Below are 12,268 nucleotides of genomic sequence, written 5' to 3'. Positions count from 1 at the left end.
TTTTTCATGTACATAGCAGGTACTTATTTGTGAAGTTCTTAGTTATTAGACACCTTTAAGTGGCACTTGAAATGTATTTTGCATGTATGCATGATCTCTGTACAACCATATTATGTCTTTGCAGGTAGTTTGTATGTAATTGTAGAATATGCTGCTAAAGGGAATCTGCGAGAGTACCTCAGGGCCCGTCGACCGGTTGAGATGGAATACTCGTATGACATTAATAGGGTACCTGGAGAGCAGATGACTTTCAAAGACTTGGTATCATGCACTTATCAGCTGGCCAGGGGCATGGAATACTTGGCGTCGCAAAAGGTATAATAATGGAAGATAACTACACTGGGCGTTCTCTCTTTTCATGGCTCCTTAGTTTTGCATTGGAAGACTGCTGGCAGAGTACAGTTATTACTTTAATAATGTGTAATTGTACTCTGGTTTGTTAAGCAAACTATATATCTTTGCGCTTGCAATCATGAATGAGTGGTGAATAAGAGTTAGATGCAAAGGATAGGTTATAGTAGAGGGTTTCTTCACTTCGATTTCGATGTTTTTGGTTAATTTAGGTGACGCCATCCTAGAATGGGGGGATATTGATATCTGATGTCTTTAGTATATGGACATCCATGTGCTAATTCTGCCATGTATTTATTTTTTCTTCCACAGTGTATACACCGGGACCTTGCTGCTAGGAACGTGTTGGTTACCGAAAGCAATGTCATGAAGATCGCAGACTTTGGTCTGGCAAGAGATGTCAATAATATAGATTATTATAAGAAAACAACAAATGTAAGTTGTGTGGGAGGGGAGGAATATTTATTGCATTTATTGTAAGGACTAAACTGTTCACTCTTAAGGCCCATTTAGACCCAACGATTCTTGCTCACAATTCACTCAAAGCCGTCTTTTGAGCGATAACTGTTGGATCTAAATGCACGGACGTCATGCAGTTTTCATGCCAGAGTCGTTCCTCGCTCAATTCTAGTTTTCTTGAATTGAGCGATGAACTCTTATCAGCGGTGCAGGCTGTTATCACAGTCGGCAGCGCTGATATGATTCTTTCAGCTCGCGTCCTGCTGGTAGTTCACAGTGGGATGCGAGCTGTAAGCACAGAGAACAATACAGCTGTTTGCTTATGCAGAACAGCTGTATTGTTCACCGATCAATAGCGGGAGTGTCCCGCTCCACCTGCATAGCTCTTAAAGGGGTTGTCCCGCGCCGAAACGGGTTTTTTTTTTTTAAACCCCCCCCCCCCCCCATTCGGCGCGAGACAACCCTGATGCAGGGGTTAAAAAAGCAAACCGGGTAGTACTTACCCGAATCCCGGCGGTCCGGCGTCTTCATACTCACCTGCTGAAGATGGCCGCCGGGATCCTCTCTCTCTGTGGACCGCAGGGCTTCTGTGCGGTCCATTGCCGATTCCAGCCTCCTGATTGGCTGGAATCGGCACGTGACGGGGCGGAGCTACACGGAGCCGGCATTCTGCACGAGCGGCCCCATTGAAGACAGCAGAAGACCCGGACTGCGCAAGCGCGGCTAATTTGGCCATTAGAGGCCGAAAATTAGTCGGCACCATGGAGACGAGGACGCTAGCAACGGAGCAGGTAAGTATAAAACTTTTGATAACTTCTGTATGGCTCATAATTAATGCACAATGTACATTACAAAGTGCATTAATATGGCCATACAGAAGTGTATAGACCCACTTGCTGCCGCGGGACAACCCCTTTAAGTAGCTACTTAGGTACTATAGACTATGCAAAGATGATCACTCAAAACTGTCACTCAAACTGTCGTTTAAGCGACTTTTAAGTGATCATCTGTCAGTGTAAATGGGGTCTAACCTCATGCAAGCCATAGCTGATGTGAAAGAGTCCACTGTATTATAATTGGCGCTTTCAGGTTTCCATTGGGGGATTATTATTAGACTGTAAGAATAGCATTGTAGACTTTGCTATTCGTAACTCCACAAACACTGGATGCCTTGATGGAACAGAACACAATACAAAACTTTTGAACCACCGACACCAATGCTTATTATAATTTCCGTAATCTGAGATAGAAAACGGATCTTATTTTCCTGATCATAAAGAATGTCGAATTTTGGAATTCTTCACATTACTTAAGTGGGATTTCCCACCAACCTCCTCTATCTCCTGTCTACTGAATAAGTGACAACTATTTGATCACTGGGACCCCTACAGTTATTAGAATCCCTAGTCCCCTGTTCCTTCTCACCTGCAAGACTGCGGTGAGAAGGAATTTGAATGGAGATGGGGTCAATGCTACCACTCAATTTACACTCTCTGGGAGCTATAGAAACAACCGACTCCTTAGCTTAATAAGTACCATGGAATGAAGCATCTGTAGTGGGTCATATCCAAAAATTAGCTTTAATATGTAGCACCAGATCTGAGAATAGGATTCTGTGGTCTGTTAAAATTGTATTGCTTTTCTCCATCCAGGGTCGGCTTCCTGTAAAATGGATGGCACCTGAAGCACTTTTTGACCGGGTTTATACTCATCAGAGTGATGTGTAAGTAGCGCCTTAATCTGGTAGTCGTAGACCTATAGTGGTTGAAGTTTCACACCCTCTTGGTTGTTGACTATGATCATATTCTAAGGATGTAGAAGAAGTAAAATCTGAATAGTGAACAATACCAAAATGTGATTTTGTTTATATTGAAAGCCGAGCTACATATGTGGTCTTTACTCGATTGATCAAGCTATGCTTAAAAGTTCCAGCACTTTGCCTTTTTATTGTTCAACACATCTGGCAACGATTAAAGTGGTTTATATATGGGTAGTAGGGACTACCGTCTATTTCACATGATCGGGGAGTAAAAAGGCTGTATTATAAAATTATAACTGAAGCGTTAACTCTTTCATAGCTTCATAACATAAGGGGACACTTCAACTTTAGGGAGACTTGGCAGCCAGCATACATACATACATACATACATACAGTGTATGTTCCTGGTCAGTGCAAAATAAAAACACCCTTGCACTTAAAAAAAAAAATTAAAAAATCAACGATTGCTTGATTTCTATGCTTGTATTGATTTCCAAGGCATTGCAAACTGGAAGACTGAAATCTTAGCAGAGTAAGCTGACAACCCCTCCCCTAGCCTGCTCCCCTGTTCTGAATGTGCATTCACTACCTTTCTTTTGAGTTATTACAGGGGCTGTGCTTGGGGAATGGTGCAGAAGATCAGGAGGACAGAGAGCAGAGAAAGCTACTATTACAGAGGGCTGTAATTCACTTTGGGCAAATTTTCAGCTCTTATCAGCAGTAATGGGGAACGGATCCATCTACTACTCAGATAGAGGAGAGATAGCTGTGTAGTATTGAGTGGCCATGGTTATGCTACACAGCTTCTGAAAGAGGAGAGGGGAGGGAGAGCAGAGCTTGCACGCCTTTATAAGAGAGACCAGCTGATCAGTGCTGGGAATGCCCCCAGCCAAAAACTTGAATGTAGGAGAGCCTGCAAATCAAGTATGAGGCTTTCTAAATGCATTAGAAGGAAAACTCAAAACAAAAAATCATAAGTGCATCATGTTTTTCTGCAGGGACTTAGTAAGATGTGTGTACTGATTTTTCATGCATAAAGGTTTCCATAGCCTTTAAGTAATTAAAATATTTCTGTAAAATGGCCTCCAGTATGAAACGCACTCCATAAAAGAAATTATTTTACTAAGTGTAATTATTTTTACTATGCTTGTTTAAATTAGGTATTTTGTCCTTCTGTTTTATAGCTGGTCATTTGGAGTGTTAATGTGGGAGATTTTTACCCTGGGAGGTTCTCCATATCCTGGAATTCCTGTTGAGGAACTCTTCAAGCTACTGAAAGAGGGACATCGCATGGACAAGCCAGCCAACTGCACCAATGAACTGTAAGTGGCGGAGGAATAAGATTATCCATTAATTTTGGAGTCTGTTTTATTTTTGGTGGTTTTTACAGATCTGAATTTTTCCTTTTGGTAATCCAACAATAATTCAAAATTCACGAAGTATACAGTAGCAATTTCTCCTTCTGTAGCATTGGTCAGACATCACCTGTGTCTAGGAAGTTACTGGCCTTTCTGGAGAACAGATGTCTTTGGTGAATGACATTTGTTATGCCCAAAACATCCACACACTGGCATCATGTAGTGTCATGGACACTATATGAATTCCACTACTGACCTCATTTCCACTTGACTGAACCAGTAGTGTTGCCACATAGATTAAACTATAGTCATCTGAACCCAACAATTTTGGTGGGACCAGGTGATTCTCGTATGTATACGAGGCCTTTCTGACTTTTTCCCAACAGATGATTTCAGGGAAAAAGAAAGATCAGGCTCAATAAGTTTCAAAACCTGATCTTTATTGCCCCCTGGAGATAAGCCGCTTGATTCAGCTAAGCACATAAATGCTCGGCTGAACCAAGAGCTGATGTGTATGGGGAAGTCAGGAATAATGGCTTTTGGATGAACAAGTGTTCAGTCAACAGCTATTGAGGAGGTATGAGCACCTTTATACCCATATCTTCCTGCGCCTTCTTGCATGAGACTAAGAAAAAATGGATAAACAGCAGATTTAAGGCAACTCTCCAGTTTCAGGACAAAATTCTGTCCTTGGACCAGATTGGTTAGAGGTATATTATCTGCACTTGTTCTCTGCCATCATCCAATACAACAGTTTAGAGATGAGCGAGCACCAAAATGCTCGAGTGCTCGTTACTCGAGTCGAACTTTCAGTGATGCTCGAGAGTTCGTTTCGAGTAACGAACCCCATGGAAGTCAATGGGCGACTCGAGCATTTTTGTATATGACTGGTGCTCCGCTAAGGTTTTCATTTGTGAAAATCTTAGCAAATCACCAAAGTCATGTAAAAAACACAGAAATGGATAGGGCAGGCGAGGAGCAACATGCAGGGCTGCATTTCAGGCTCCAAGGTCTCACTATTAAGTCACAATAGTGGCAAGAGTGAGACACCCCCCCCCCCCACTGTCAGCATAAAGATCGTTCTCCTCTGCCACAGCTGTAACAGCTGTGGCAGAGAAGAACGATGTTAGCCCATTGAATTCAATGGAGCCAGCAATACCGCCGGCTCCATTGAAAGCAATAGGCTGCCGGCGAGTGCGGGATGAATTTTCGAGAAGGGCTTAAAAATATAAGCCCTAACCTGAAAATCATCCTAAAATGTGTAAAAATAAAAAAAAAATGTATACTCACCCTTCCGCTGCAGCCGGAGTTCAGCCGCGGCCGGCCGGCAGTTCTCCTGAACTGCTTTCTGTAGTATTCAGCAGCCGGGGATTTAAAATCCCCGCCTGCTGAATGAGCTGCCTCTTATTGGTCACAGCCTCACCAATCTGAGGCAGCTCTCACTCATGATAATTCATGAATGGGTGAGTGAGAGCTGCCTCTGATTGGTGAGGCTGTGACCAATCAGAGGCAGCTCATTCAGCAGGCGGGGATTTTAAATCCCCGGCTGCTGAATACTACTCACAGCAGTTCAGGAGAACTGCTGGCCGGCCGCGGCTGAACTCCATCTGCCGGGACAAGGTGAGTATATATATTTTTTTTTTACTTTTTACACATTTCTGGATGAATTTCAGGGAAGGGCTTATATTTTTAAGCCCTTCCCGAAAATTCATCCCACGCTCACCGGCAGCCCATTGCTTTCAATGGAGGCGGCTGTATTGCCGGCTCCATTGAATTCAATGGTCAGTGCTCGTTTAATCGAGACGAGTACCGCGTGGTGCTCGTCTCGAGTAATGAGCATCTCGAGCACCCTAATACTCGAACGAGCATCAAGCTCGGACGAGTATGCTTGCTCATCTGTACAACAGTTCCAATCCTGGTTTTCAGATGTCCAAGATGGCACAGTTCAGTCTATTTCCCCCCAATGTTGATCCAGAGAAAGGCAACCCCCCCCCCCTCCCCAATAAGGTAGAAGCCAATTTTCCCCATTTAAGGGAAAAAATTTCTTCCTAACTCCAAGTATGGCAATCAGTATAATCCCTGTATCACCCATTCTTCTGAAGTAATTAGCAACTATGACATGCAATATTGTAATGCCCGAGAAAGAGCTCCAGGCCCCTCTTGAACACTTTTATGGAATTCGCCATCACCACATCCGCAGGCAGAGAGTTCCATAGTCTCACTGCTCTTACAGTAAAGGACCCTCTTCCATGTCCGTATAGAAACCTTCTTTCCTCTAGATGTAGAGGACACCCCCTTGTTACAGTCACAGTCCTGGGTATAAATAGATGATGGGAGAGATCTCTATATTGTCCCCTGATATAGTTATACAGCTATAATTTTTCTAAACTAAATAACCCCAGTTTTGATAACCTCTCTGGGTATAGACTCATAGAATGGTAGAGTTGGAAAGGACCTCCAGGCTCATCTGGACAACTGCCTGCTTAATGCAGGATCCAGTAAATCATCCCAGGTAGTCCGCCCATTCCATTTGTTACTTTAGTTGCGCCTTTAAACCTCTTATATGTCCTTCGTGAGTACTGGTGACTCTCCACGGTCCAGTCTAGAACTTTCTCCTCGAATAGCTTTGGTCAATTGGATAGCAGTAATAGTGCACTGGTAAGTTTAACACTATCAATACACTATGGGGATTAGGCCATCTTGGACAGCCAAAAATCAGACCTGAAACTGGTGGATCAGACAGATGGAGAAGAACAAGTGCAGGTAATATACCCTCTGCCCCTCCTGGTCTCAGGACAGAATTTTGCTCCAAATTTGTGAAAAAATTGAAAGTAATGGGATGCACATTTGCAGGGGAATTTTAAGTGGAATCTTCAAAGATCCTAGTCAAATTCTGCTGCAAAAACCAGCAATGTAAAAATACCATAACTCATAGATTGCAATCCGCCATTGCAGTTAGGGTGTTCTGTGCATGTCTGCTTACGTAATATACATAGACTACAGCATATTACTTTTGTACGAAGTTAAATAATCTAGTATCCCCTTAAACCTTTCCCCATATGGTTAAGAATGGTTTCTTTTTATCTCATTGGCTGTCAGTCTGTCGTCTAGTAAATCATCCTGATTAATGCCGGTTGTTAAGCCCTAACCCACAGTTACATCTGTTATATCTGTCTTGCATCTATATCATTTTACTAAACTTTGTTGGCTCACCGATTAGCTTATCCTAATATATTACCATTCTTGGCACATGCAGAAAATTTACTGGTCTAAGAATGTATAATATGTCTTCGCGGAGTGTGTGCCATCTGGCTTCCAGACCTCACAATGGTGCACCCTTTTCTCCGCAGGTACATGATGATGAGAGACTGTTGGCACGCCATTCCTTCACATAGGCCTACTTTCAAACAGCTGGTGGAGGACTTGGACAGAATACTCACACTAACCAGCAATGAGGTTAGTAGAAAGGAAATCTGTGCTGCTCAGTTTCCCTATATTCTCAAGAATCAACTGCATATTGTATATTGCAAGTATATTCATGCCATTCTCTATCCCCCTTTTTACAGGAGTACCTTGACCTCAGTGTCCCATTGGAGCAATATTCTCCAAGTTTCCCTGACTCCTCATGTTCTGCTTCTTCATCCGGTGACGATTCTGTGTTTTCCCCTGACCCCATGCCACATGAACCCTGCCTCCCCAAATTCCAAAATGTAAATGGCAGCGTCAAAACATGAGGCACCTTGCGTTCTGCAGTCCAGCTCTAAAGAGCACTACCAATAGCACTGACTTACTCTGCAGAACGCCAAAGTATGTGGACCTTTCCGTGAAAGTGGACACATGTTGGGAAAAGAACGCAGGGCAGAACCCGCTGTTTTTCCTCTTGCAATTCTGTGGGCGTGCAACAGCTGGTAAGAAGCAGGAACCCCAAGTGGATAAGAGACAGCAGGAAGAATGTGCCTGGGTCAGTGACACAAAGCTATATCTGGCATGGCAAAGCCAGCTACACAGTCGTTCCGAGATGGATTTCTAAAGACTCAAGGCCGATACTTATTTTCTTGCCTTTCTTGTTAATTTTGTAACATTCTGAGAAAATATATTCCAGCACCCTAGCCCCCTTCCAACCTTCACCAGAGCACATATGCAGCATTATCGCTGTTGGATATAAATGTAAATATATTCAAAAATATGTATAAATATATAAATATATATATTATATTTACAATGAATTATTTTTTTGTATTGATTAAAAAAAACTAATTAAAAAAAAAAAGGAAAGAAACCCTTCTATGCTGGGCAGGAGTGCCAGTTTTAGGCCACGCTCCTTTCTAGCAGAGAACGGATGGACAGAATAGATATTTGGGATTGGAAATTCCACTTTTTTTTAAAGTACTGACATACAATTTTTGGAATTGTCCCCCTTCAAAAAAAAAAAAACCCAAAAAACATCGAGTTGATGTTTTAAAACTTAAGTCAAACAGGGTCAACTTATTTTTCTATTTCCTCTTGGGCCTTGACCCTTCCAGAGATTTAAAGACTTTGTGCCGGTGGTTGACATGGCGTAAAATAACAACCCAACTATATGGAATCCTATGAGATCTAAAGATTAAGGGCCTTATTGTAATAAAAGATTTATATGATATTTATGCTATAAATAGAAAGGAAATGGATCTTTCTTTAAGAAAAAAAAGTCTATTTGTTTTTTTCAATGCAAATTACATGTGCTTTGTGAATAACGGTGGGAAAGACCAAGAATATGTTGAGTTTGTAAATAATCAGAACCAGTTGCTACTTTATGATTTAGTTTTTACCGTATTTCTACCACTTGCTGGTGAATGGAAATGTGGAGAAACTAGGCATGTAGACTGTGATAACACATTAATCGTATCATCCTAAATCATGAATCAACCATTCTTTAATGCTCGCCTAACCAATGCTGTACAGAGGGTACATAGCCTTAAGTAATGAAGACCTTTCCACTGGTACGGAAGCACTCAACTGCTAAGTACAACCCTTTCGTGGACCATGGACCACATATGAGGCTACTGATGTCAGAATTTTGTTGTGTCAAACTCACTTCTCTGAGAAATGTATGAAATAAAAGTTCATATGTTAAAAAAGTTGTTTTGCTCACGACAAGCTTATGTGGTAATTTAGTCTTCGTTTTCTTGGTTTCCGTGTTCTTACAACACGTTCTACTTGAACAAGTTCTGTAACTCCCGAATTTAGCTTTTCTTATCCATTATGTTGTTTTTAATGCTAAATGATGGTCTTACAGAAAAGATTTGTATTTTCCTACTAAGACAGCCATAAATGGACACTAAATTTAGAAAACTCTCAAAGTTTAAGGTCTTAAGGCCCATTTAGATACAACGATTACCGCTGAAAAGATGTCTTTTGAGCGAACTTTTGAGCGATAATCGTTGTGTCATTTAAACGCAAGGTGATGGCTCAAATGTTGAGCCATCAACTTGCGCTCCCAGCGGAGAATGCAGAGGACAAGCCGGGGCCACTTGTTCTCTGCATCCAGCTGTTCCCTGCTGAGAACGCTTGGCTGTCATACAGCTGAGCGCTCCCAATGGAGGATGCAAAGGACGAGCAGGGGGCTGCTTGTTCTCTGCATCCAGCTGTTCCCTGCTGAGAGCACCTCGCTGTCATACAGCCGAGCGCTCCCAGCGGAGGATGCAGAAGACAAGCGGGGTGTCCCTACTTGTCTTCTGCATCCAGCTGTTTCCCGCTCCGAGTGCCCGGCTGCTATACAGTCAAGCGCTCTGAGCGGAGGATTCAGAAGACAAACGGGTGTCCCCGCTTGTCTTCTGCATCCAGCTGTTTTCTGCACGGAGCGCCCGGCTGTTATACAACTAAGTGCTCCGTGCCGGGTATAGGGAACACAGCTGGACAGCTGCATTCTTCATACCCCGCCTGTGTTCAGGGAGCAGGATACAATAGTATCAGCTGTATCCTGCTGTGAATCCCTGATAAGACTAGGCATGTAGACTGTAAGACAACGATGAGCAATGGTTTAACGAAAACTGCACGATGTCAGTGCAGTTAGACCCAACGATTATCGCTCAAAAGATGGCTTTGAGCGATTTTTGAGCGATAATCATTGTATCTAAATGGGCCTTAATTCTTGCAGTTAAAGCTGTAATGAAAGTAACAAGTTAAAGGGATTTTCCCATTATTTAAAATTGCTTCACGACTACTTTATACTTCCTGGTTGCTGCTGACTAGGACATGTGACTGCTGCAGCCAATCACTAGCCACAGCATTGACCTTCTATAGCCAGTGATTGTCTGTAGCAGTCACGCCTCTGGCAACAACTTATCTTTTTGAGAGGCAAAGGATCAATCCTTATCTCCCCCAAACATCTGCTGCCTGAGAAGAGTCTGCGGCAGAGGCGTAGCTAAAGGCTCAGGGGTTCAGATGCAAACATTTAGCATTGGGGACCCTCCATTACTTTCCTCTGCATTGCTTGGTCTCTTAAGAAGCCCATCATTGCAACACTAGCAGGTGGAGGCATTGCTGGAATCTTAAAAGATTAGACAGACGCTAAATGTAGGAAGCCCTAATGCAAAATCTGTAACATGACCCCTCAATCATCCTTGTGCCATTTTTATAATACTGGTCATATCTTTTATGATAGAGGGTCTTTGAGGCTACTTAAGACTCAGGGCCCGGTAATGACTGCTACCTCTGCATCCCCTATAGCTAAACCCCTGGTATGGGCACCTCCATGCACATCAGATAATTGGTCAGATATGCATTAGATATCTGTTAATTTACAGCTAATGTGTATGGCCACCCTTAAGGTCCCCATACACATTACTTACTTTAGTCGTCTGTACCTGCTGATAAGGGTGGAGCTGGACAATTCTCTTCTGTGTATGGGGTGGTGCAAGTTTCCTCCAACAGATGATGTTGGGGTTGAAGGGTTAGTAATGCTGTATTTTAACTTCCAATCTTTTGGTTACCTGAGAGAAAAGCCAGTGCCAGAGCTATCTGGTGATGGCTTACCTCCCGAAATTCACAAATGTTCGTCCAAATGTTCTAAGAAGCCTCTGGAGGAGCAACCTAACTTGACCATAGACTCTATCACTGCCCTAGCAAAGTGTTTCTCAACTCCAATCCTCAAGTACCATTTAACAGGCCGTGATTTGAGGATATGCTATAGAGAGAACAACTGTGGCAATTTCAGAGACACGGACAATGATTACATAACCTTTGCAACAGGGCGTAACTATAGGGGATGCAGAGGATGCGGTGCGCCCGGGCCCAAGAGCCGAAGCGGGCCCATAAGGCCTCTCTTCTCTATATGGGGAACCCATTACTATGAATAAAGCATTATAATTGGGGGACCCATTACAGATTTTGCATTGGGGCCCAGAAGCTTCAAGTTATGCCTCTGCTGTGAAATACTATAGAAGTCCTAAAAACAGGACCTGTTCGGGGTACATGCCCTAGACCACCAGGTGTTATAAAATTAACCAATTCATTTCCATATACCAGCTCCAGAATATAAAATGACTACATTTGCTGTGTTAAGCCACTGGGAAATTTGCAATTAACACTTCACTACCTGCGAATACCAAGGAATTACAAAAGAAACTTGTGCTTGTCTACAGTTGTTGAGCACAGGCAGCCTACTTTTGTTTCTTGCTTGGTTTACCAGGTGGGGTATTTGGTCACTGCCTGCAAGTTGCAGACAACATAAAAACAGATTTAGAAGTAATCTCAGACTTTGACGTTTTCTTGTAATGTTAGCAGAATAAACTTTTAATCTGTTGCTTGGCTGCTCTGTCCACATATCGTCTGCTGTAATAGACATCTCGTTAGATGTTTGATTCGACTGCTGGCTCCAGTCCTTTCTGCTATTTCTCTGCAGTGAAGAACTAGGTGATGATGTCAGCCCAATGCCTATTTGTTCAAACTTTATCTATTGTTCTATATCGAGCCTCTCCCTCCCTACAGACCAAGCAAGTTAACTCCCAGCAACTCAGAAGACAAGAGAAGAAAATGAGGATTTATGGAATAGCTTCTAGGTTTCTGCAGGGAGGGGAGAGCAGGCGGCTTGTCTAGACACGCTCACCTGGCAGGCTGACTAGTACTCTGCTAAATCCAATGTAAATCTATTTATGAAATTAACAAGTAAATATGTGTGCACACTAGTGTTTCTCCTCTCTATTGTTATCCATGGCTCCAGAGGCTTTCCACTGTTGTAAGTAGCTTTTAGAGTCTTTTTGTACCTTTTTATCCGAAACAATGTTTTCCATAAGTCTGAGCACAAAGGCAAAATGGCTATCTGTAGCTTAAACCATTGCCAACCACGTTGTGAATGGGACTG

The 12,268-nt window shown here is 42.7% G+C and overlaps 1 protein-coding gene across 5 annotated transcripts in view; it reads left to right on the top strand.

Annotated features, from left to right (window-relative positions):
• FGFR2 (fibroblast growth factor receptor 2) overlaps window positions 1–9,047 on the top strand; it is an 81,553-nt gene extending 72,506 nt beyond the window's left edge. For all 5 annotated transcript variants that reach the window (XM_066600858.1, XM_066600855.1, XM_066600857.1 and 2 more), the window contains 6 exons: window positions 125–315; window positions 664–786; window positions 2,463–2,533; window positions 3,754–3,891; window positions 7,278–7,383; window positions 7,494–9,047. In XM_066600858.1, coding sequence (XP_066456955.1) covers window positions 125–315; window positions 664–786; window positions 2,463–2,533; window positions 3,754–3,891; window positions 7,278–7,383; window positions 7,494–7,661 — 797 coding nt within the window. In that variant the 3' untranslated portion in view covers window positions 7,662–9,047. The remainder of the gene's footprint in view (window positions 1–124; window positions 316–663; window positions 787–2,462; window positions 2,534–3,753; window positions 3,892–7,277; window positions 7,384–7,493) is intronic.
• Window positions 9,048–12,268: the final 3,221 nt, after the last annotated feature.

This window comes from Eleutherodactylus coqui, chromosome 4 (assembly GCF_035609145.1).
Source record: "Eleutherodactylus coqui strain aEleCoq1 chromosome 4, aEleCoq1.hap1, whole genome shotgun sequence".
Taxonomy (NCBI): Eukaryota; Metazoa; Chordata; class Amphibia; order Anura; family Eleutherodactylidae; genus Eleutherodactylus; species Eleutherodactylus coqui.
The sequence above is the reverse complement of the archived record's forward strand: the minus strand, read 5'-3'. Positions and strand labels throughout refer to the sequence as shown.